The sequence below is a fragment of the Macaca thibetana genome, chromosome 18 (assembly GCF_024542745.1).
Source record: "Macaca thibetana thibetana isolate TM-01 chromosome 18, ASM2454274v1, whole genome shotgun sequence".
Taxonomy (NCBI): domain Eukaryota; kingdom Metazoa; phylum Chordata; class Mammalia; order Primates; family Cercopithecidae; genus Macaca; species Macaca thibetana.
In genome coordinates, this window is record NC_065595.1 from 48,873,880 (window position 1) to 48,899,491 (window position 25,612).

The window sequence follows — 25,612 nt, forward strand, 5'->3', positions numbered from 1 at the left end:
ATTACTGATGGAATTTTGTAACTAGTTAATGACTTATTCAATATTTGAGTTTCTTCGTGATTCAGTCTTGGGAGATCTTATGATTCTAGGAATTAATCCATTTCCTCTAGGTTTTCTAGTTGTGTGTATAGGGGTTCATAGTAGTCTCTGAGGATCTTTTGTATTTCTGTAGTATCAGTTGTGATGTCACATTTGTCATATCTGATTGTGCTTATTAAAATCATATTTTCTTTTTCTTGCTTAATCTTGCCTAGTATTCTCATCAGTTTTGTTTGTGTTTTCAAATAACTTTTTATTTCGTTGATACTTTGTATGATTTCTTTGGTCTTGATTTCATTTAAAGAATTAAGATCTGCTCTGATCTTTATTTCTTTTCTTTTGCCAGCTTGGGCTTGGTTTGTTCTTATTTCTGTTTCCTTTAGGTGTGACATTAAGTTATTAATTTGAGATCTGTCTTTTTGATATAAGCATTTAGTGCTATAAACTTTCTTCTTAACGCTGCTTTTGCTGTGTCCCAGAAGTATTGATATGCTCTCTCTATTTTCATTTGTTTCAAAATTTTTTTAAATTTCTGCCTTAATTTCATTGTTTACCCTAAAGTCATTCAATACCAAGTTTTTTAGTTTCCATGTACTCGTATGGTTTTGAGAGTTCCTCCTGGTATTGAATTCTAATTTTATTCCACTATGGTCTGAGAAGATCCTTGATAATGATTTTGACTTTTTTGAACTTATTGAGACTTGCTTTGTGACTCAGTATATGGTCAACTTCAGAGACTGTTCCATGCGCAGATGAGAAAAATGTATATCCTGTGGTTGTCAGTTGGAATGTTCTGTAGATGTCTATTAGGTCCATTTGGTCAAGAGTCCAATTTAATTCCAGAGTTTCTTTGTTAGTTTTCTTCCTCGATGATCTGTCTAGTGTTGTCAGTGGGGTGTTGAAGTCCCCCAGTATTATTATATGACTGTTTGTCTTTTCTTCGGTCTAGTAGTATTTGTTTTATAAAATTGTATGCTCTGGTATTGAGTATGTATATGTTTAGGCTGGTTAAATCTTCTTGTTGAATTGAACTCTTTATCATTATATAATTCCCTTCTTTGTCTTTTTTTTTTCTGTCGTTGGTTTAAAGTCTGTTTTATCTGATAACAAGTATAACAACCCCCTGTTCTTTTTTGTTTTCCATTTGCATAATTGATCTTTCTCCACCCCTTTACTTTGAGCTTATGGGTCTTATTACACAGAATATAGGTCTGTGTAATAAGACCTATCTTATTAGGTCTTATTAGGTCTATCTTATTAGGTCTTGTAGGTAGCATATGCTTGGATCTTGTCTTTTGAGTGGAACAATTAAGCTATTTTCGTTCAAGGTTAATATTGTAAGTGAGGTTTTGTACTTGTCATAATGTTGTTAATTGCTTTGTAGTCCCAATTATATAACTGCCTTATAGGATCTTTGAACTTTGTACTTACATGTACTTACCACTTTTATGGTAGCAGGCAGGTATCATCCTTTTTCCATGTTTATAACTCCTTTGAGCATTTCTTGTAGAGATGGTCGGGTGGTGATAAATTTTTTTAAGCATTTTCTTGTCTGGGAAAGACTATTTTTTCCTTAATTATAAAGCTTAGTTTGGCAGGCTATAAAATTCTTGGCTAGCAGTTTTTTTTTTTTTTTTTTTGTCGTTAAGAAGGGTAAAAACAGGCCCCCAATCTCTTTTTGTTTGTAAGGTTTCTTCTGAGAAGTCTGTTTGTTAGTCTGATAATATTTACTTTGTAGATTATTTGATCCTTTTTTCGGGTGGGGTGCACCAGTTACTCATCCTGAGCAGACAGAAGCTTCCTTATCACGCCCCTGTCAGAGGGCTCACAACCATCAGTTCATGTAGACTTTGTCCATTGGGCCCTGGCCAGAGTACACTTCCACCAAAATGGGAAGCTACCACCAAAATGGGTTCAGGGCAGAATTTCTTCCTGTAGTACAGAGTAAACAACTTTGCGGCTTGTCCACCTTCTGTTGCCCAGATGCTTCTCTGTAGGGAGGGAGAATTGGGCCTTGCCATTCCTGCAAGCCCAGTTGATATGGGATCACTTTTTTTTTTTTTTTGGAGACAGAGTTTTGTCACTTGTTGCCCAGGCTGGAGTGCAATGGCACGATCTCGGCTCATTGCAACCTCTGCCTCCCGGATTCAAGCAATTCTTCTACCTCAGCCTCCCAAGTGGCTGGGATTACAGGCACGCATCACCACGCCTGGCTTATTTTGTGTTTTTAGTAGAGACGGCGTTTCACCATGTTGGTCACGCTAGTCTCGAACTCCCAACCTCAGGTGATCCACCTGCCTTGGCCTCCCAGAGTGCCTGGGATTATAGGCTTGAGCCACCATGCCTGGCTGTGGGCTCGTTTTTAACTGGATGGAGCCATCACAGAAAGCATGAAAAGTGCTTTCCCCAAGAATACATCTGCCAGCTCCCAGCAGGGAGAACCTCTCCTGTGTCCACAATAGTGGATGGGGTGGGTGGGAAATGAGCCCTTCTTCATTTTCATTTCCACCCACTGGGGCTGCCCACTTCAGCGATTGTTGCTTGTTTGCATTACCTTTGTCTCAAGGTGGGGCTTTGGCAGGCTGCAGTCCCCCCTTCCTCTAGGGGCAGCCTAAGTTAGGGGTTACATCTCCATGGGTCTCACACCTTCTCTGGGGACCCACTGGTCTCCTAAACTTGCTAATGTCACAGCAGTTGTGAACATGTTAGGGATCTGGTGATGCAGCGGTGATTCAAGAGCAGAGATTTCCTGGGCAAGGCAGTGGTATCTACTATCTCAGTTCAGGCCTGAAAGGAGGGCGGGCATGCCTGTGTGAGTTGGCCACCCCCATCCTTGTCCCTGGGACGTTCTCAAACTGCCACTGTTAGTGTTGTCCTGGGTCATGAGGGCAGAGGGACTCACCATCAGTTGGATGGTGAACAGATGATCAGAGGGGAGAGGGCAGCAGAGAAGTACTCCCACTTACCCTTTCTGTGGGGTTTTGTGTACCTCAGTGGTCGATCCCTGCCAAACTCTTGTTGTTTTCCTTTCCTGCACTCTAGTTTCTTTCCATGCGCTCTTCATCTGATCCTGGCTGTCTTTTTTCAGTTTTCTGTTTGGACCATTAATTACTTTGATCTTTCTGAGGAGAGCTGGCATCTGAGGTCCCTAGTAAGTGATCATTTTTTTTTTTTTTTTTTGAGACCGAGTCTTGCACTGTCGCCCAGGCTGGAGTGCAGTGGCGCAATCTTGACTCGCTGCAGTCTCCGCCTCCCGGGTTCACGCAATTCTCCTGCCTCAGCCTCCTGAGTAGCGGGGACTTCAGGCGCCTGCCACCTTGCCTGGCTAATTTTTTGTAGTTTTAGTAGAAATGGGGTTTCACTGTTTTAGCTAGGATGGTCTCGATCTCCTGACCTCATGATCTGCCCGCCTCAGCCTCCCAAAGTGCTGGGCTTACAGGCGTGAGCCACCCCTCCCGGCTGTAAGCGATCTTGGAAGAAAATACTCTCCTTTGAAAAAAATTGGTCCATAGTAGACATACATAGTTTGGGGTATATGTGATAATTTCATACATTCACATAATTTATAAAGGTCAAGTCAGTGTACTTGGGATATCCATCACCTTAGAACCATTCAAATTCTCTATTTTGAAATGTAGAGTAGATTGTTGTAAACTATAGCCACCCTGCTGATCTAACACTAGGTCTTCTTATTTCTTCTATCAAACCATATATTTGTACCCATTAATCAACTTCATTCTCCTTCACCCACTCTCCCTGGCCTTTGGTAATCACCAGTCCACTCTCTATCTTCATGAAATCCACTTTTTTAGCTCCCACATATGAGTGAGAACATTCAGAATCTGTCTGTCTGTGTACCTCTTTTGATTTTTTACATTGGTGATGTTTATCGCCACAAATACTGCATTCTTACTACAATACTCATAAGATTTTGGCATTCCTTGCAATTTTCCATTTTGAACACACGTTTTGTATATCATTCTGGTATATTATTAATCTCTTGCTCTTCTTAAGTCCTGCAGTAGATGCACCGAACACCAGGAAGTATGCCCTGACACTTGGCAACAGCACCTTAAAAAGGAGGCTGTGGTAGCACCTGATGCAGTCCTGTCTGGCCCAGGCAGTGTTTACTGTGCTGCTGTCCTAGCCCACTGCTTTGTTTGAACCGCATGAGGTATAACCTTTCAGTGGTCACAAGACTGGCCAGTGAGTTCTGGCTGGCAGGCAGGCAGGCAGGCAGGCAGGCAGGCAGGCTGGCAGGCAGGCAGGCAGGCTGGCAGGCTGGGATCAGCATGGTTGGTCCAGTATGTGAATTGTTAATGTAGGAAAAAAAAAGTTTATTTGTATATTATTAGACTTTGTGCTGTGGAATACTATGGCGTATGTGTACTCTGGCATATGTAGCTACATACATTCAACGTAAGTCTCTGTAGGCAAGAAAAAAGTTTGATAAATGTGTTTGATGTTTTACTTAATATGAAGAAACTCTTTGAAGACAAAACATGCTTCTAGTTAGAGTATGAAAACATTTTTTTCATCATAGTATTAGTGAAATCTAACCATTTTAGATGTTGAAGTTTGTTTGTTTACATATTCCTTGGCTTTTTTCCAGAAAGAATTTGAGGTAGATAAAGTCAAGTTGAGAAGTAAACTCTTTCCTCTGAAGTTGACGTTTTGAAATTGTGGCTCGGAGAAGTAGTGGGCAGATGTCAAAGCAGTCTGGTCTCCCTTACCCTCCTTTATGTCCCCTACTCCTCTCTAACATACACACACACACACACACACACACACACAATGGCTCAGGTAACTTAGTCTATATCATGCCGTATATAGTTGTGAAGGGATTATCATAAATGTTAGTTTTATTTTCTTCATTATCCCAGTCTCCCTTAGAGGAAGAACCAGTTACTTAATTGTTTCTATGTGTGTGTTTGTATTTGTTTTTTCTAGTTCAAACAAATTTGGAGTATAATACATTATTTTGTTTATTTTCTTACAGAAAAAGCATGCTTTACGCTGTTATTGTCAAGCCATGCAAGTTTATAAAGGAAAAGGCTGGTCTCTTGCAGAGGATCACATTAACTTCACTATTGGGCGCCAGTCCTATACTCTTAGACAACTGGACAATGCTGTGTCTGCTTTTAGGCATATTTTAATCAATGAAAGTAAACAATCTGCTGCTCAACAAGGGGCTTTCCTCAGAGAATATCTTTATGTTTACAAGGTGAATGCTTATTTTCATTCAGGAGTAGATATTAAAACTGTATTTTAGTGAAAAGTGTTTATTTATTACCTTATCTTAGGATAGTTTTATTAGAATATATGTAGTTATCAGTCATAAACAAGCTGTGGCAGGCTAGGCTTCTTGGCTATAGATCTTGGTTACATCGCCCCTTCCACAGTTCTTGAAAAGAGAATTTTAATATTACAATGAATACTTGATTTATGGTTATTCTTAGGATCTTAAAAAAAAAAGATTCCACGGGTTTTCTGGATTCTTTATTCATCATGCTTTTATAGACTCATAACCGATTTTACAGTTGGTTTTAAGTGGGTTCTCTTTACCATCCTTTGGAGATGGACTTCTATGTTCTTTTCCTTGTGAAAGATGAGGAGGTATGGATCTGTGGAAAGTAGACAGGCTATTATGGTGCAATGCAAAAAAGTTAACAGGAAGAAGGACTGTTTCACTGAGGCAAGCAGATACAACATATAAAGCATTGTTTTATGGAAAAAATGGGAAGTTGTAAATCTTTTCCCAGGGCCTATGAATAGAGCATATTATATCTATCCTGCAGAAAATAACTACCCTTAGGGTCTAGACTTTATTAATTTGAAATTATATGGGTTAGAATTTTGGCAGATAGGATGCTATAATGAGTCATAAGAAGTAAAACGCTTACTAAAATAAATTTTGCACGTTTAACATCCAGATAATCAGCTGAGTAGCCTCAGTAAGATTCTTTTGAGACAGAATAAATATCTGAAGTTCTTCCGAGTTGTAAAATTTTATGACTGATACGTGAAATAAAACTAGTAATTGTATATCTTAATATTCTTGCTTAACATCTTTTTAATGCCTTGTGTATTAAGAAATGAGGAAACAAAAATACCATTTTCACAAAAACTACCTCTTTTTTTCCCTTTTATATTTCTCTCAGAATGTAAGTCAGCTGTCACCAGATGGTCCTTTGCCACAGCTTCCTTTACCATATATTAACAGTTCAGCAACACGGGTTTTTTTTGGCCATGACAGACGACCAGCAGATGGTTAGTGAAGTTTTATTTAGCCTAATTACCTAATGACAATTTTAAAAAAACTTTTTTTCCTTTCTCCATTTAAAAAAGGATGTATAGTTGAATATTTGAAAATTAATAGCTCAGCCAGGCGCGGTTGGTTCATTCCTGTAATCCCAGCACTTTGGGAGGCTGAGGCCGGCAGATCATGAGGTCAGGAGATCGAGACCATCCTGGCTAACATGGTGAAACCCTGTCTCTACTAAAAATACAAAAAAATTAGCTGGGTGTGGTGGCACACACTTGTAGTCCCAGCTGCTCAAGAGGCTGAGGTAGGAGAATGGCATGAACCTGGGAGGCGGAGATTGCAGTGAGCCAAGATCACGACACTGCACTCCAGCCCGGCGACAGAGTGAAACTTTGTCTCAAAAGAAAAAAAAAAGAGAGAAAATGAATAGCTCTTTATTACTTCTTTTGTCCTGCCACCTGAAGATAACTACTATTTTGGTGTTTTTCTTCCCAGCTTTAAAAACTAAAAACAATGAAAACAGTTGTAATTACAACAGCTTTTCTCACATAAATAATGCTTTTGTTATTATATAATCTTCATAAACTTTTAATGTTAGTAAGATACTCTATTCAGTGCTTATAAAGTACTTTATTTTAACATCCACTTGATATATATAGACTGTTTCCATCTTTTGCTTATATAAAATTATATTGTGGCCAAGCATGGTGGCTCACACCTGTAATCCCAGCACTTTGGGAGGCCAAGGTGGGCAGATCATGAGGTCAAGAGATTGAGACCATCCTGGCCAACACAGTGAAACGCTATCTTTACTAAAAATACAAAAAACTAGCTGGGCGTGGTGGCATGCACCTGTAGTCCCAGCTACTTGGGAGGCTGAATCAGGAGAAATGCTTGAACCCAGGAGGCGGAGGTTGCAGTGAGCCGAGATCGCACCACTGCACTCCAGCAAGACTCTGTCTCCAAAAAAAAAAAAAAAAAAATCGTATTGTGATGGACATCTTTGTAGATAAAATTTGTTTTTTAATTGTCTTATTATGAAAATTTTCAAATGTACATGGAAGCAGAGAATACCAATGTTCTGTTACCAGTGTTCTGCTGTTCTTTTAAGACTATTTTAAAAATGCAGCATTATTTCTTTAGGATTGAGCCCTAGGATGGCAATAATGGAACAAAAGTGTAAATATATTAAGCTTTTCATTATTTTATGTTAAATAACTCAGAAACAGAAAGTCAAATACTACATGCTCTCGTTGATAAGTGGGTTTGGAGCTAAATAATGTGTACACATAGACATTGAGACTTGGGAGGGTAGGGAGTGAAGGATGAGAAATTACTTATGGGTACAATGTACACTATTTGGTTGATAGCTACACTAAAAGCCCAGACTGCCACCAGGGAAATATATCTGTATAACAAAACATCACTTGTACCCCCTAAATCTATACAAATGTATTGTATAAATACATATATTTTAAAGCTCTCGATGGCTGTTAAACTTTGTAATTTTAAATGCTGTTATATTTGAATTTAATCAGTATGTTTGTCCTTGAGATATGATTTAGTATTTTTTTAAAAAAATTGTCATATTCGTAGTAGCATTGTTTGTAATAGCAGAAGAGTGAAAGAACTAGAATTCCTAATAGAGAATTAATTGATATATTTTTGTATATTCACATAATGGATTTACGCTGCAGTACATGAGAATTCATGCTAATTCTACATTTCCCACAACATGATGCTGAGTGAGGAGTCAATTACAGTATAAGTTTCAAACATACAAACTAATTTTATGCATTGTTTTGTATATACTTATGTGGTAAAATCCTGGATGAAAACGATACACTTTAACTTTGGAATACCTCTGCGAAGAAGTAATGCCAGTGGGGGCGAAGGAGAGTAATAAGATTGAGGGGAGGAGTGCAGAGAGGACATTGACTCTATCTGTGATGTTTGTTTTATAAAAAATATTTGGGATCATAGGCAAAAGTTGACATTTGTTAAATTTTAGTATACAAATATTTGTTATATTAGTCTCCATGCCTTTTCTGTATATTTGAAATGTTTCATATAAAAATTGCTTGTGGACACAAGGGAAAATACATTCTTTCAGAGTCAGGAGGAAAAGAACATCAATATCATAAGCAAAATCCAGATAAGCTAGGGTTAATGAGAGTATATTTTTCACTCAGAATTAGAAATAGGCAAGAGTGAATGTGTGTATATATATATTTATTTCTGTACCTTATATTTATTTAAAGTACATTTTATTTGTGGGCAAGTCTTCATAAACGTGTTGTTACAAATTTTTTTTAGGTGAAAAACAAGCAGCTACTCATGTAAGTCTTGATCAAGAATATGATTCTGAATCCTCTCAGCAGTGGCGAGAACTTGAGGAACAAGTTGTTTCTGTGGTTAACAAAGGAGTAATTCCATCCAATTTTCATCCCACACAATACTGTTTGAACAGTTACTCAGATAATTCAAGATTTCCACTTGCTGTTGTAGAAGGTGATATACTTGAATTTTTATTTGTTTTTTTTTTGTTTATTTGTTTTACTTACAGCCTGATCAAGATAATTTATTGTTTGGCAAAGATAATTGGTGCTGGGGATGCAAAAATAAATTAGGAACTCATAATTTACTGAGCTGCATTTATAAAACCAGACAATGGGTACTCTTCTACAACAATTTGCAATGTGATGTTGGAATATAGAAGAGGGAATGGCATCCTTTAGTACAGAGAAATTGGGGAAATCTTTTCAAGGAGGTAATGTAGTATTACAACTGAATCCTTACTACGTGGACATTTATAAGGTGATAAAGGACAGTCTTGGCAGAACTGCAGAGCTATGAAAGCAAGATGCATTTAGAAAATCGAAGCTGAGCATGAGGTGTGATGTTTATTAAAGTTATTAATTGAGGCTTTTTTTTTTTTTAATAGAACCAATTACAGTGGAAGTGGCTTTTAGAAACCCTTTGAAAGTTCCACTTTTGTTGACTGATTTGTCATTACTTTGGAAGTTTCATCCTAAAGATTTCAGTGAAAAGGATAATGAAGAAGTTAAACAACTAGTAAGTTATTAAAAGGTATTTGTAATTATGTTTCAGTTACAGCCTAACAGATGCTGTAGTAACATTTCAATTTACTCTGTTCAGTGAGCTATACTTCTTTTTGGTTTATTTTTCCTTAGTTATAAAAATTGTGATACGTACTTATTTTTGAAAATTGAAAATACAGAAAAACATAAGGAATAGAAGCGAAACCATCTGTCTTCATAATATTTAGAAATAACCACTTTAACATGTTGTTGTGTATCTTTCCAGTTTTTTTTTTTTTTGGAGACAGAGTCTTGCACTGTTGCCCAGGCTGGAGTGCAGTGGTGCGATCTCGGCTCACTGCAACCTCTGCCTCCCAGGTTCGAGCGATTCTCCTGCCACAGCCTCCTGAGTTGCTGGGATTATGGGCTTACCCACCACGCCCAGCTAATTTTTGTATTTTTAGTAGAGATGAGGTTTCACCATGTTGTCCACACTGGTCTCCAATTCCAGACCTCATGATCCTCCCGCCTCAGCCTCCCAAAGTGCTGGGATTACAGGCATGAGCCACTGCACCAGGCTTCCAGTTATTTTCATTTGTATGTTTTTCCCACATATTTGGGATTCCTTCATGCTATGTATGTTGCTTTTTACATTCTGTGTTTTATAGGCATATTCTGATATCAAAGTGACTTAATATTTTATTTTTGCATAATATTACATCATATGGGTGAATCATAAAGTATTTTACTATCTTTGGTAGTTTTTTTTGGAAGTTTCCATTTGTTGACTATCATAGTAATTCTGTGGTGCACATTTTTGTGCGTGGCTTTTTACCTTTAGATTATTTCTGTGGGGAAGATACCAGGGCATGAAGTGAAGATTTTAGGGAAAAGTATTTTAGTGCCCTGCTGGTTTCACAAAAGTTCATACCAATGAGCTTCTTACTAAGCAGCATATGGGTTTGGGTGTCTCATCTTTATGACAGTAAGCAGTATTACTTAAAAACTTTATTGATTTGATATTTTAAAAATGCCATCTTAACTTTTATTTTCCATTTCATTGATTGCTGGTGAAGTTGAACTCTTGTATTTGTTTTTCCTCTTTTGTGAATTGTCTATTCAGAACTTCATTTGTATTTTTTCTTTTCATTTCCATGTCTAATAAGTCTTTTATATATTTAAGATATTTAATTTTGAAGCAGAAATGATCTGGCCAAATAGTTTATTAATATCCAACTGACTATAAATGAAATAACTTGGACAAATATATATATATATACACACACACACACACACATATATATATATTTAACTACTAATTTATTAGTTTATTCATCAGTATCTGTTATATAACTTGCTTTTTTTTAATACTGCCTTGCTAAATGCTTTAATAATGTGGCAAAAAATAAAGGGGGCGAGATTTTGGAACTGGGAAATACTCCAGCATTTTAGTGCTCAAGTGTTTTGATTTTTTTTTTTTTTTTTTTTTTTTTTTTTTTTTTTTTTTTTTTTGAGACGGAGTCTAGCTCTGTCACCCAGGCTGGAGTGCAGTGGCCGGATCTCAGCTCACTGCAAGCTCCGCCTCCCGGGTTCACGCCATTCTCCTGCCTCAGCCTCCCGAGTAGCTGGGACTACAGGCGCCTGCCACCTCGCCCGGCTAAGTTTTTGTATTAGTAGAGACGGGGTTTCACTGTGTTACCCAGGATGGTCTCGATCTCCTGACCTCGTGATCCGCCCGTCTCGGCCTCCCAAAGTGCTGGGATTACAGGCTTGAGCCACCGCGCCCGGCCAAGTGTTTTGATTTTTTAAAGATTGCCTTATTTTATTTTAAGTCTTGCTTTAGCCTAGGCAACATAGTGAGACCCTCATCTCTACAAAAAATTTAAAAATTAGCCAGATGTGGTGATACACATCTATAGTCCCAGCTACCCAGGAGGCTGAGGTGGGAGGATTGCTTGAGTCTGGGAACTTGAGGCTGCAGTGAGCCAAGGTCATGCCATTGTACTCCAGCCTGGGAAACAGAGCAAGATCTTGTCACAAAAACACACAAAAAACAAATAACAAACAATAAAATTAAATAAATAAATAAGTCTTGCTGGTTAAATTTGTTGAAGATATTTTGTATTATTTATATTCATTGTTAATAATTTGAATGACTGAGATTTCCCAGACTGTATTCTGACTTGAATTTTAGCAACTTCTGCAATTTTCTAATGTTTTGGATGCCTGGAATACTCATTAGAAGAGTATGAACAATTACACTTGGAAACGTTTTTAAAAAGATTTGTTAGCTTTTTAAGTATATTAGTCTATTCAATATGGGAGATTTGAAAGGAGGTTTAAAGTTAAGTGAATATTTTCATTTTGTATGATGAAGTATTTCTTAAAATAATATTTTTTTTATAAATTTCAAACTCTTTGGATTTTTTTGTGACTAAGAAATGAAGAAATTGACTAAGATGGTGATGGACTAAGATGCCGAACTGGAATGTAGGGAGTTTTTTGTTTCTTGTGCTAAATGATGTCATAGTAAAAGTATAATAGTGTTTATGAGGATCAGGTTTATCGCCAGTATGAGGCAGTTAGCTCTGCTTTGCTACATGACCAGAGAATGCTTTAGGGGAAACAGGCCTTTTTTGCCTCTCTTCCACTGCTCTTTTTGTCCACCTGTCTGCCTTTATCGTGCTTAGCCCACCATTACCTTTTCTATGTAATTGACCAATTTTGAAAAAGAGGCTGGTCAGAGCAAAAGAAGAAATTTGCTATTATTGTAAGATTAAATTAAATGAGCATTTTGGCCATTGTTGACTATGAGCAACTAGGTATTTTCTCTCAGGGTTTTATTATCTTGGTGGCGGCATCTTTGATATGCTCCCCCGTTTTGAAACAGAGTCTCACTGTGTCGCCCAGGCTGGAGTGCAGTGGCACCGTCTTGGCTCACTGCAACCTCCGCCTCCCAGGTTCAAGTGATTCTCCTGCCTCAGCCTTCTGAGTAGGTTAGATTACAAGTCTGTGGATAGTGGCATCTTTGAATCGATTGCTTATCCTTCTCAGTTGAGTTGGACTGAACAAAATGAAAAAAATATATATTGAGTGCCTACTATAGCCTGGGTCTACTCCAGGGGTGGAAATAAAAACATTTTGTGTAGAGCTCAGCATGTGGTAAAAAACCTAGTAAATGCAGGCTTCAATTAGTGTTATTGTTTCAAAGTATTGATATATAGGAGTGTTAATCTGATATTTTGCTCATTAGAATGTATAATTTATGAAATTTATTTTTTAGGTTACAAGTGAACCTGAAATGATTGGAACTGAAGTTATTTCAGAGTTCTTAATTAATGGCGAAGAATCAAAAGTGGTAATTATTTTATTTCTCTGCTTTATGCATTTCTGAAAGTAAGATGAAAACAAATTTTTTAATCTTTATTCAGTTTATTTTATATTCTAGTTTTCTTAAGAACTAAAATTTGGAAGATTAGGAAATAGGAATTGCTCAGGAGGAAATTGGTGATTTGCAGTGGTCTTCAATTTGTTAGTTTCCTGAGAAGCCTGTTGCTTTCTCCTTGATGTCCTTTTTAGGAAAAGTTATTATTGAGGGTTTAGGCCTATAATTGTTAAATTTAGAGATTTTCTTTTGAAGAGGATGCTTTTCATAAATTAATTGGCATTTTAAAAGTTTAGGTCATGAGTTTATGTTTTTGCAACATTATAGAATTAGGTATTGTGCTATTTAAGATATTATGAAAGCATAATAAGAGTGACTTAAATATCTCCACAGGCAAGACTAAAGCTCTTTCCCCATCACATAGGGGAGCTGCATATTCTGGGAGTTGTTTATAATCTTGGCACTATTCAGGGCTCTATGACAGTAGATGGCATTGGTGCTCTTCCCGGATGTCACACAGGTAAAGGCTATAGCATTGGTAAACAATTAGAAAACTTTCTTAAATCATTCTATAGAATAAAATGAACAAAAACCTGGTATTTTCTAAATAGGTTTAATGTATCGTTAAATAAAGGCATTTAGCCAGATCTAAGAATGACAAATTTAGATTATTTTAACTTCTAACATCATCTCTAGTGTCAAAAATAAACAACTTGATTCCCTTCTGATATGTTTTCTTTTGTTAATTTTTAGACTGTATGCATTTTTTTCTGTTATTGATCCAAATTTAGTAAATTCTAACCAAATAAATTCTAACCATTGATCGTCTGCTGCAAATATAAAACCCATCTTAATATGTTCTATTTTTTGAATATTTCCTTTTTATAAAACATGGAACAAATTAAAGACCTGTATTTCCACATTGTTGGATATTAAATACCTTAAGTTATATCTTCTGTCTTGAAAAAAGAGTAGGGCTTTAGTGTTAATCTGATATTCTTTGTGCACTATACAGTATGTTCTACATATTTTTGAAGGGTAAAACTACACAGTATGTGCATTTAGCATAGTTTTCTTTGTTTTTTAAACTCGGGACCCTTCGCGATTTAACATTACCATGTAATTACTGTATGTAGTTAAATTTGAGTTTAAGTTGGAAAAGTGCTAGGAGACGGAGTTTACCATGAAACTTCCTACTTCTGGCTCTTCATTTTAATAGATATGTCTTATTTTATAACAAATAGTCCTTGACAAACATGAATTTAGCATTTACAAAAGCTGATTATTAACATTGAGAAAGTGGGAACATGGAAAATTCGTTCTTCAGACTTTCATTTAAATATACTTGCCTGGATATCTAGGATAATTCAGTACATCATTTAAGAAAAATAAGTGAAATGAATCCATAGAAACTAATACATTTTACTAAAGAAAAAAGTTTGCACTAAAATTGAGTAAGGTAGTCTGCATTTTAGTACTGTATTTGTATTTTTTGGTTGACAAGTACCAGACAAGGTTTATTTGTAATTTATATAATTTATAATTTAAATTATTTATAATTTAAAAATGCTAATTTATTGCATTTTTAAAGCAAGATAACTGGATATTAAGAGCTTTTTGACTCTCCTTTCTTTTCACACTTGTACATAACTAGGATCTTAATCTAGTACACAAATTTATGGTTGTCAGTAAAATGGTAGTTTTATTTAAGGCACCAAATATATGCATTAAAATACTTTATACGTTAATGTATAATATTAATGGGAAGAGACTCTGAATTAACTGTTAAAATCCTATCTTCTAAGCAGAGTTTTCATGATTTAGTGTAGCTCATTATTATGTAAAATGCTAATAAGGATTTCGGTCACATGAAGTGTGGGAATCAATATATTTTATATCTGATTTGAGATTATTACAGTGACTTTCAGCACATTAAAGGCTTTAAGTAGTCCCGCAAGAAAGATAGTTATTATACTCTAAGTTTTTTCACACATATATGCACTACATGGAAGCTTTTGGGAAAAATTTCACATGAATATTAAATAAGTTTAATTTTGAGAAAACTATGCTATATTTAATTTTCTTTGTGCAGTCTCTTGAGAAGATTCAGTTATTTATATTCCAGAAATAATTCAAATTAGTGTATATATTTGAATATGAGTGAAAGTAAAAAGTTGACCTTTTCATTGCTTTCCACTTCTTTTCTTTGTGAATAGATATCCATTCTCATGGCCTAAATTAAATTATTGGGCCTAAGATAGTTATTCTCTCAGGTTTTGTTAGTTAATAGGCACATGGTTAAATACAGATTTCAGAGGACTTCCTGTTGAGTAATGTGTAGTCTTTTTTGCAAAGTAAATCTAAAACCAAGTGAGAAATTAAGTAGCATACCTTAGTTGGTGTTAAACATGAGATGAAAATTTACTAAATTCCTTGATTAATCATGTTAATCAAAATTGTCTAGAATTTTTCTAGAAATAATCTGAAACTTACAGTATTCACATATTCAAGTTAAATTGATGTCAGTTAACATACCAAATTATTTTAGGGCATTGATTTTTTTTTATTTCAGGAAAATATTCCTTGAGTATGTCAGTCCGAGGGAAGCAGGATTTAGAAATTCAAGGTCCTCGACTTAACAACACAAAAGAAGAGAAAACATCTGTTAAATATGGTCCTGATCGACGTTTAGATCCCATAATCACAGAAGAAATGCCACTGTTAGAGGTATTTCACTTTTTAAAAATTTTGCGGACTTAATGTATCTATATGAGCAAATATTCTGAGTAAATTAATTTTAGGCTCTGAGGTTTTTGATACTACATTGAACTATACTTTTAAATTATCATTAAACTAGTGTTAAATATATTTAATTCACAATGTAAGACAATCATGCAAATTGCCATTAAGTCATAGCCGGACTATAAGATATAATCCTCAAAATATTAATGGAAATTGGGAAAAATACTTCTAAAAAAAAACTCTGGCTATTTTAAAAATCAGTGACTCTTTTTCATAAGTTATGAAAAATAATTTGAGGCCGGGCGCGGTGGCTCAAGCCTGTAATCCCAGCACTTTGGGAGGCCGAGATGGGCGGATCACGAGGTCAGGAGATCGAGACCATCCTGGCTAACACGGTGAAACCCCGTCTCTACTAAAAAAAAATACAAAAAATTAGCCGGGCGAGGTGGCAGGCGCCTGTAGTCCCAGCTACTCGGGAGGCCGAGGCAGGAGAATGGCGTGAACCCAGGAGGCGGAGCTTGCAGTGAGCTGAGATCCGGCCACTGCACTCCAGCCTGGGCGACAGAGCGAAACTCCGTCTCAAAAAAAAAAAAAAAAAAAAAAAAAAAAAAAAAATAATTTGTGAATGAATGCTTATAAAAAAACTTAAGCAACATAGAAGTGTCTGAATAAAAAGCAGTGTTTCTTCACCTTCTTCCTTATCTTCACCTTCTTCTTATCCCATCCTGTGCTACTTTTATACCATACAACTTAAAAGTTGCAAAAGATAGAAACTGTTGCTAGGTAGTATAGCCAGAGAAAGAGAAATGTATTATTTAGTTGAAGGACCTTGTTCTATAATACTAAAGTATTACCATATTTTATATTTTATAGAACATATATATTATATAATATAAAATATATATTTTTATATTTTATGGAACATATACTTTATTATTATATTATAATTATATTATATTAAAGTATTATAATATGTTCTGTAATACTTTCGTATTATAATACTAAACAAGAAGTGGCAGAAGCTCCAGGGAATTTAAGAGCAAATGTTTTTAAGCCTCTAGAAAGCATTGCTTTTGATATAACCCTAGTCCAGCAACTTTCAATCTTTGTGTCACTTCAAATTTCAAGTTTCTAGAGGAAAGATGTGGTCCACTTTGGATCAGGCTTATACCTGAGGAGCAGGGCAAAGGTGGTAGGGTCATGTAATGTAAGGGTGGACACTAAAAAGAGGCCCTTCCTCTCACATCCTAAAGAGTTATTCTATCTAGTAGGGAATTTACAAGGATAGCAACCTACCTCCAAAAGTGCCAGTGATACTAAATTGCTGTTTATCTTTTCAGACCTTGCATTGTTCACTTATATATAGTTGTAATAATTATAGGTGGAATCATACTATACATGTTTATCCTGTACTTGCTTTCTGTCTTTAACAGCATAACTCAGTCTTCTTTTTAACCATTAAATATGGTATTCTTTTATTTGGATATACTGTAATATATTTTCATGCTCTTAATGGGTTTACTTCTAATTTTTCATCAGTACAGACAATTTTGCAGTAAATATCATTATGTATATATTTTGTCCATGTTCTAGATTTGACTAGACTTTAAAAATGGAATTACTGGGTGGAGAGATATATACATTTTAAATTTTGCAATATATACTACAAAATAACCTTCAGCAAAGCTATAGTAAATTGCACTTTTCTTCAGAGTGAGAGTGCTTGTTGCCTCACATCTGTGCCATTCTGGATAATACCAGTTTTTGTTTTTTAATGTTTGCAAATCAGATTGAAAAATGACATTTTTATTTACATTTCTCTGATAACTGATAGGGTTGATCAGTGTTTTTTGTCTGTATGACTTTTTTCCCCTCCATGTGTTCATATGATTGCCTGCTTATACTCTTTTTTTTTTTTTTTTTTTTTTTGGAGACCGAGTCTGGCTGTGTCACCCAGGCTGGAGTGCAGTGGCAGGATCTCGACTCACTGAAATCTCTATCTCCCAGGTTCAAGCAATTCTCCTGCCTCAGCCTCCTGAGTAGCTGGGACTAAAGGTGCCAGCATGCACCGGCTAATTTTTTGTATTTTTGGTAGAGACGGGGTTTCACCATGTTAGCCAGGGTGGTCTTGATCTCCTGACCTCATGATCCACCCACCTCGGCCTCCCAAAGTGCTGGGAGCTCTTTTAATTGGATGTTATTTCTTCTTAGTGGATGATTTTTATGATAGTAATCTTATACATGTAGTGGTGATATAGGTAACATACTCAAGAAAATGGTGATGGGTGGTGTGTGCTGAGAGGTGAGCATTGCTGAACTACCTGTATTCTGTCCACATTTAACCCTTGCTTAATTATGATGCATGTAAAGAATTTTGTAGGGCAATAAAAAAAAAAACTTATGGACTGACCCAAGTGCCAGTTTCTGGTTGTCAAGAGATAAGGCTCGAACTTTGTTTTTTAGTTCCAGTACCATTAATAGAATGTGGACAACTCATTGTGCCATCTTTCTATTATATTCTGAAAGTATCCATACCAGGTTTTCTTTTGGATGCAGTCTACTCTGTTTGATAATATTTCCTTATTTCTTTCTGTGTCAGTACTATACTGTTGCTTTATCATTTTTTTTAAATCTGGCAAGCCAAGTCCCTTTTATAATCTTTAATTTTTTTTCATTTTTCTTATACTTGTGCCATTTTTGTCCAAGCTTTTCAAGTTTCCACAATAATTTTGATTAGAATTGCATTGGTAAAGCCTAGGAGTTAAAAAACTGATGATGAATTGAAATGAGTTAAGATCCAAATGTTATTTTAGGGCTATTCACCATTATTGTTTAAAAATCATGAACCAGGCCGGGCGTGGTGGCCCATGCCTGTAATCTGAGCACTTTGGGAGGCTGAGGTGGGTGGATCACAAGGTCGGGAGATCAAGACCATCCTGGCTAACACGGTGAAACTCCGTCTCTACTAAAAATACAAAAAAAAAATTAACTGGGCGTGGTGGCGGCAGCCTGTAGTCCCAGCTACTCAGGAGGCCGAGGCAGGAGAATGGCGTGAACCCGGGAGGCAGAACTTGCAGTGAACCGAGATCGCGCCACTGCACTCCAGCCTGGGCAACAGAGCAAGACTCTGTCTCCAAAAAAAAAAAAAAAAAAAAGTCATTAAGTAATGAACGTTTTGTTTGGAATTATATATGTAAAAATTTGTTAGAGCTTACTTTCAGATAGGAAGATTCTGATCTGTGTAGTCAAAATAAATCAGTGTAAGACACCAAAATATACTGTTTTTAATGATTCTGCTAGTTGCTAGCTTATGATTTTTTTCTCTCCTCCGCAACCCCCCCCTTTTTTTGGAGACAGAATTGCTCTGTCAACCAGGCTGAAGTGCAGTGGCATGATCTCTGATCACTGCAGCCTTGGCTTGCTGGGCTCAAGTGATCTTCCTGAATAGCTGGGACTACAGGTGGATGCCACCACACCTGGCTAATTTTTTTGTGTTTTTTGTAGGGATGGGTTTCACTATGTTGCTCAGGTTGGTCTCAAACTCCTAAGCTCAAGCGATCCACCCACATCTGCTTCCCAAAGTGCTGCAGTTATAGGCATGAGCAACCATGCCCAGCACCTACAATTTTCAATAAGCCATATCATTTAAGTATCCTTCAGTTATTAAGATTGTTAAATGTACAGATGGTTTTTAATTGCAGTGCTTCTCAAATAACATATTCCTATGAATAGAGGTTTACTTTTACATTGTTTAAGCCTCATCCCTAATTATCTGGCCTTCATTTTCTAAATGAAAGTTTTTTCAGTTAGAAAGGAAGGAAACTTAAACCAGATGATATCTTGGATTTTTAACTCTGTTAAACTTAACAGTCTTTATATTTACATTCATCTGGTTTTTGATATTGCTAGGTCTGTATTTAACTTTGCTTCTCGCATATCACAATTTTAGAAAAATTTTGTTATAGAGGCAGTTCTTGAAGAGGGTATTTTAGAGCAGAGGGCCTCTTATTCTACATAATAACAAAAATGGTGTTTGGTTGATGAAACGAAGCTTGTAAAGTGAAGAACAAAAAAATTGGTAGATCCATACCCTAAACATTTTACCTTAATTTAAAACATACTGATGTACATTTATTCACCATTTCTGGGGGGATGGATTTAGAGCAGAGACCTTTTCTATGAGTGTTGGTATGGGTTTCCTGAAAGGAGTTTCATCTTGTTTCATGCATTAAACTACATCCATAAGTTGCACCTTAAGTTTCCAGTTTTGGTTTCTTCAGAGTCAGAATCTGGACAATTTGTCAAATAATCTAAATACTGTGTATGTCTAGATTTTTATCTACAGATAAAAGCTATACTTTCAGCTACAGATGAAAGCAGTTTACACAATACTTAATTTATGTAAACAAGTTTGGGAATAGATAGTGACTCTTGAAAGGAGAATATGATGGGCACTATAGAAAGCCTAAAGCCACTGATGTTCAGTTCCATAAACATCACTCAGTATTTTCTAGTAAGAGAATAGAGAAGTTGGTTAATTCAACAAGGTAGTATGATTATGATGGAAGTCAGCTAATAGGCCATTTATTATATTTGGACAATGGAAGACATCAAAACTGGTGAAAAAATTTGTAGAATATTCCTGTGCCTAATATGTCAGAAATATTTTATGGAATTTGAGATGTTTGTGAATAGTAGAAGTAGTTACCCATCTATACTGTCTGATGAAATAATCTGTAACAATATATATTTATCAAACGGGTGAGAATGAAAGTTACTGTAGCTCATTGAGAGAAGATAAAAATAAGAGTCATTTGCATACTACTATGTGTATAGCATACTGAACTCAAACAGTGAGCTATGTGGATTAGAAATCTTTCCCCCTAAATCTTCTTTTTTTTTTTTTTTAAATACAGTTGTTTCTGTTAGGAATAATTTTAACATGTAGAGAAGCAAAGCGCAAACTCCTTTAATTTCTCACTGCATAAGTACTGTTATATATATATGTATCATTCAGCTAGACCATTTGATTTATATCTAGTCATTTTCTGTTACAGATAAAGCCACAATGAACAATCCTAAGCATGTCATTTTGTACTCACACACATATATCTTTAGGATAAATTAGAAGTGAGATAGTGAGTTCTTGGTCTTGTTTTCCATTTATATTTGAAGCTATCACAAATATCAACTATTTAAAAGGATTTTCAGCAACTGAGCATTTGAAGTAAAGGCTAAATGTTCTTGTTCTTTTTTTTTTTTTTTGAGACGTCTTGCTCTGTCACCCAGGCTGGAGTGCAGTGGCACAATCTTGGCTCACTGCAACCTCTGTCTCCCAGGTTCAAGCGATTCTCTTGCCTCAGCCTCCTGAGTAGCTGGAATTATAGGCGCGCACCACCATGCCCGGCTAATTTTTGTATTTTTAGTAGAGATGGGGCTTCACCATGTTGGTCAGGCTGGTCTCAAACTCCTGACCTTGTGATCTGCCCACCTCCCAAAGTGCTGGGATTACAGGTGTGAGCCCCTGCACCTGGCCTTGTTCTTCTTAAAGAGTCAAAATAGTATATTTAGTAAACCTGTGTTCTGAAGGAACATGTGATCCTGTACATAGTTGGTACCACTGGTCTTTTATGTGTTCTGTCACTGTTACCATTTTACCAATGCTGTAACCTTCTTGATGGTATCTAGGTGTCTGTATGTATTTTAGTGTGTTTTTACACACTAAATACTCTATTTCACTTTTTATTAATGCAGCTGTGTTGGATGTAATAACTCAAAAGTAATAATTCCTCCATAAGTTTTAGCTTGACTATAAGCTTATTTGACACTGACTAATCAGTACAGAGAGTCAGTGTCTTCAGTATAATGCTATGTCTGGCTTATTTTCTTATCCTATTAAATCTGTATGTGAAATTTCTACATTAATCCCTTGTTTTCTCATTTATTTTTAAAGCTTCTGATGTCCCCAAATTTCATAGGATTTTTTTTTTCTTTTTAAGAATATGGCCATAGTGAAGTCCCACTCACATTTAGATTCAAAACATATTTTCACTGGAATTTCATGAAGTGACTGCCAGCTATAACTATTAGAATGTTTCACTCATGTTGTTACCTTTATCTTCCTGCTTGCTGTTAGTGTAGTTGTGACATTTAAAGTTTTTTTTTTTTTTTTTTTTTTTTTGAGATGGGGTCTCACTCTGTCACCCAGGCTGGAGGGCAGTGGCACGATCTTGGCTCACTGCAACTTCCACTTCCTGGGCTCAAGCAGTCCTCCCACCACAGCATCTCCAGTAGCTGGAACCACAGGCGTTCGGCTCATTTTTTGTAGTTTTGGTAGAAACAGGTTTCACTATGTTGCCCAGACTGGTTTTGAACTCCTGAGCTCAAGGGTTCCACCGACTCTGGCCTCCCAAAGTGTTGGGGTTACAGGCATGAGCCATGGTGCCCAGCCAGTATACTTAAAAGATCTTTTAAATACAGATAACTTATTGTATGATTTCATTAGCCCAAATTTTCGTCTCTTTAAGCACAAGTCCACAATCCCTCATCTGAAATCTTGAGGCCACATGTGTGTTGGAAATCAATTTTAAAAATTTTTTTTAGATGTGTGTGTGTGAAGTTATGTAAACCCCATTGCTTTGTGGCAGCACCTAGTAATCAAACACATTAATATTTCTTGAATGAACTATATTAATATCACACTAAATGGGAAAGACTATAAAAAGCCTCTATTAGGTCAGGTTTTGCCCCTACATGAGTTACTAAAAGCCTGAGGTTGGAGTTTTTTGGATTTTAAAATTATGGATATGGAATCATAGATCTGCCCATTCTTTCACTTTAAAACCCATGGTAAATCTGGCATATCTTTTCATCTTAATGATATAGACATAAGTAGTTGAGCTGCTTCTTTAGTTGACAGTTACAAGGGTTATAAAACTGATATTTACTTCATAAAGCCGTGTTAAATTACTTTCAACTTTTCTGGTCCATAATCTACCAAGTTGTGAAAGTTTTGACATGTTAGCCCTCTTGTGTACTGATAATATACCTTTAATTCCTAAGTCTAGAATCACTACTGAGTGGCAGAGTAACATTCTTCTGTCTCATCATATTTTCTAAAATGGAGTCATTAACTGCCACATATTCAGGGAGATACCAAAGAATTAATGAAATAACTTGTAAACCTTTAGTTTAAAAAAAAAAAAAAGCATCATTAGAGGTTCAAAATTTTTAACAGACAAATAATAATATTTTTTCCCTCCAATGCAGGTGTTCTTTATACATTTTCCTACAGGGCTCCTCTGTGGAGAAATCCGAAAAGCATATGTAGAATTTGTCAATGTCAGCAAATGTCCACTTACTGGATTGAAGGTTGTTTCTAAACGTCCAGAGTTCTTTACTTTCGGTGGTAATACTGCTGTTCTAACACCACTGAGTCCCTCAGCTTCTGAAAATTGTAGTGCTTACAAGACTGTTGTGACAGATGCTACCTCTGTGTGTACAGCACTCATATCATCAGCTTCTTCTGTAGACTTTGGCATTGGCACAGGAAGTCAACCAGCGGTGATTCCTGTTCCCCTTCCTGACACTGTTCTTCTACCTGGAGCCTCAGTGCAGCTGCCGATGTGGTTACGTGGGCCTGATGAAGAAGGTGTCCATGAAATTAACTTTTTGTTTTACTATGAAAGTGTCAAAAGGCAGCCAAAAATACGGTTAGTATTATAAAACTTGTAAAATTTAACATCTTTGTTTAATGTATATGTGCATATTCAGATAAACATTTTGATATTTACTAACATTAAGAAATTACTCCCTTCCAGATTATGCAAGATATTTATATATGAAATTGTCTCAAATAGAACTATAAATTCTAGGTACCCAAAAATGGAAAAATAAAATTTAACTGCACACATTTTTTGAGTTGCTTCTATCAACTTCTCAATTGTTTGATACGATTAAGTACTACGGACAGAGCTATCACATAGTAATGAACATGTATTAAAATAGGGCATCATTTGTGTATGAAGACAACCTGCCTAGTCGTCTCAGGCATACTTTTTTAAGAAAATTGTTGCCGGGCGCGGTGGCTCAAGCCTGTAATCCCAGCACTTTGGGAGGCCGAGACGGGCGGATCACGAGGTCAGGAGATCGAGACCATCCTGGCTAACACGGTGAAACCCCATCTCTACTAAAAAATACAAAAAACTAGCCGGGCAAGGTGGCGGGCGCCTGTAGTCCCAGCTACTCGGGAGGCTGAGGCAGGAGAATGGCGTAAACCCGGGAGGCGGAGCTTGCAGTGAGCTGAGATCCGGCCATTGCACTCCAGCCTGGGCGACAGAGCGAGACTCCGTCTCAAAAAAGAAAAAAAAAGAACAAAGAAAATTGTTTTGTTTTACCTTTTCCCTGATGTTGCCCCTTGCCATGCAAGATTGTATGAAAAACAGTACATATTTACAGAAGAGATGATTATGATGGTGTTACAATAGATGGTCACTGAGGAAATCAAAGCTAACTGGCTCATCCAGGATCTATGACCTATATTTTGTTCAACAGAGTATTTTCTTTTGATACCTCCATTGTCATTTTTACAAAATTAACTAGGATAACTTGGGAGGCTGAGGCAGGAGATTCGCTTGAGCCCAGGAAGTCAAGGCTACAGAGAGCCATGTTTATACAGTTGTCCTCCAGCTTGGGTGACAGAGCAAGGCTCTGTCTCAAAAAAAAAAAAAAAATTTAGCGTTTGAATATCAAGGGAGGAGTATGCAAGAGAGTAGTAGGTATTATTCCAGGGAGCGGCTGTGTATTTTTAGTTTGTAAAGATTTACAGGTTAGAGAACATAAACTGAATGTAGTTAGTTCAGCCACAGTGTAAAATTTTTGTAAAAGAAGAGGAAGAAACCTTTGAAATGTAAAGCTTATATGGTGAGGAGTTTTGAATACCAGGTTAAAATTCGAATTTTATTTGGTAGTCATTCAGTAGCTTCAGAACCACTATTAGAAGCAAGGCTGGGCACAGTGGCTCACACCTATAATCCCAGCACTTTGGGAGGCTGAGGTGGGCAGATCACTTAAGGTCAGGAGTTCGAGACCAGCCTGACCAATATGGCGAAACCCCATCTCTACTCAAAATACAAAAATTATCAGGTGTGGTGGTACACGCCTATAATCCCAGCTACTCAGGAGGCTGAGGCAGGAGAATCGCTTGAACTCGGAGGTAGAGGTCGCAGTGAGCTGAGATAACCCTACTGTACTCCCACCTGGGCGACAAAGTAAGACTCCATCCCCCCAAAAAAAGCACAATCAGAACATTACCATATGAAGATTATTTTTATGTGTTATACAGATGAATTTGATTAGCAGGGCAAAAACTGTTTTTTGTTTTTGTTTTTTTGAGATGGAGTCTTGCTCTGTTGCCCAAGCTGAAGTGCAGTGGCATGATCTAGGCTCACTGCAAACTCCGCTTCCCGGGTTCACGCCATTCTTCTGCCTCAGCCTCCCGAGTAGCTGGGACTATAGGCGCCCGCCACCATGCCCAGCTAATTTTTTTGTAGTTTTAGTAGAGACGGGGTTTCACTGTATTAGTCAGGATGGTCTCAATCTCCTGACCCCCTGATCTGCCCGTCTCGGCCTCCCAAAGTGCTGGGATTACAGGCGTGAGCCACCATTCCTGGCCAAGCAAGGCAAAAACTTAGACAGGGAGACTAGTAGTTTCCTTCCAAATTGGATAGAAAGAATTGAACTGAAGTTAGGCTATGTAATTTTACTTAATGTATTCTATGGATTTTTAGAGTATAACTCATCCTGAGAGTGATCTGTTTTTAAAATCTTTATTTGGAATTAGATAATTATAACATAGAGACTCTTAGATTAAATGTGTGTTTTTTTGTTTGTTTTGTTTTGTTTTGTTTCAGGCACAGAATATTAAGACACACTGCGATTATTTGTACCAGTCGGTCTTTAAATATACGGGCCACTGTCTGCAGAAGTAATTCTCTTGAAAATGAAGAAGGCAGAGGAGGCAATATGCTAGTCTTTGTGGATGTGGAAAATACCAATACTGTAAGTTGGTTTAAAACTGAATTTTGTTTTTAATTATATTTGAAGTGTTTCTCTTGTTTTTAGTAGTGGGTGTCCCCCCCC

At 36.6% G+C, this 25,612-nt stretch overlaps 1 protein-coding gene across 4 annotated transcripts in view; it reads left to right on the top strand.

The window, feature by feature from the left end:
* The window catches only part of TRAPPC8 (trafficking protein particle complex subunit 8), a 110,331-nt gene that overhangs the window by 59,339 nt on the left and 25,380 nt on the right, over positions 1–25,612 (top strand). For all 4 annotated transcript variants that reach the window (XM_050768257.1, XM_050768259.1, XM_050768258.1 and 1 more), the window contains 9 exons: positions 5,039–5,263; positions 6,201–6,309; positions 8,621–8,815; positions 9,249–9,379; positions 12,629–12,703; positions 13,124–13,250; positions 15,303–15,457; positions 22,742–23,184; positions 25,384–25,531. In XM_050768257.1, the coding sequence (XP_050624214.1) occupies positions 5,039–5,263; positions 6,201–6,309; positions 8,621–8,815; positions 9,249–9,379; positions 12,629–12,703; positions 13,124–13,250; positions 15,303–15,457; positions 22,742–23,184; positions 25,384–25,531 (1,608 nt within the window). The remainder of the gene's footprint in view (positions 1–5,038; positions 5,264–6,200; positions 6,310–8,620; positions 8,816–9,248; positions 9,380–12,628; positions 12,704–13,123; positions 13,251–15,302; positions 15,458–22,741; positions 23,185–25,383; positions 25,532–25,612) is intronic.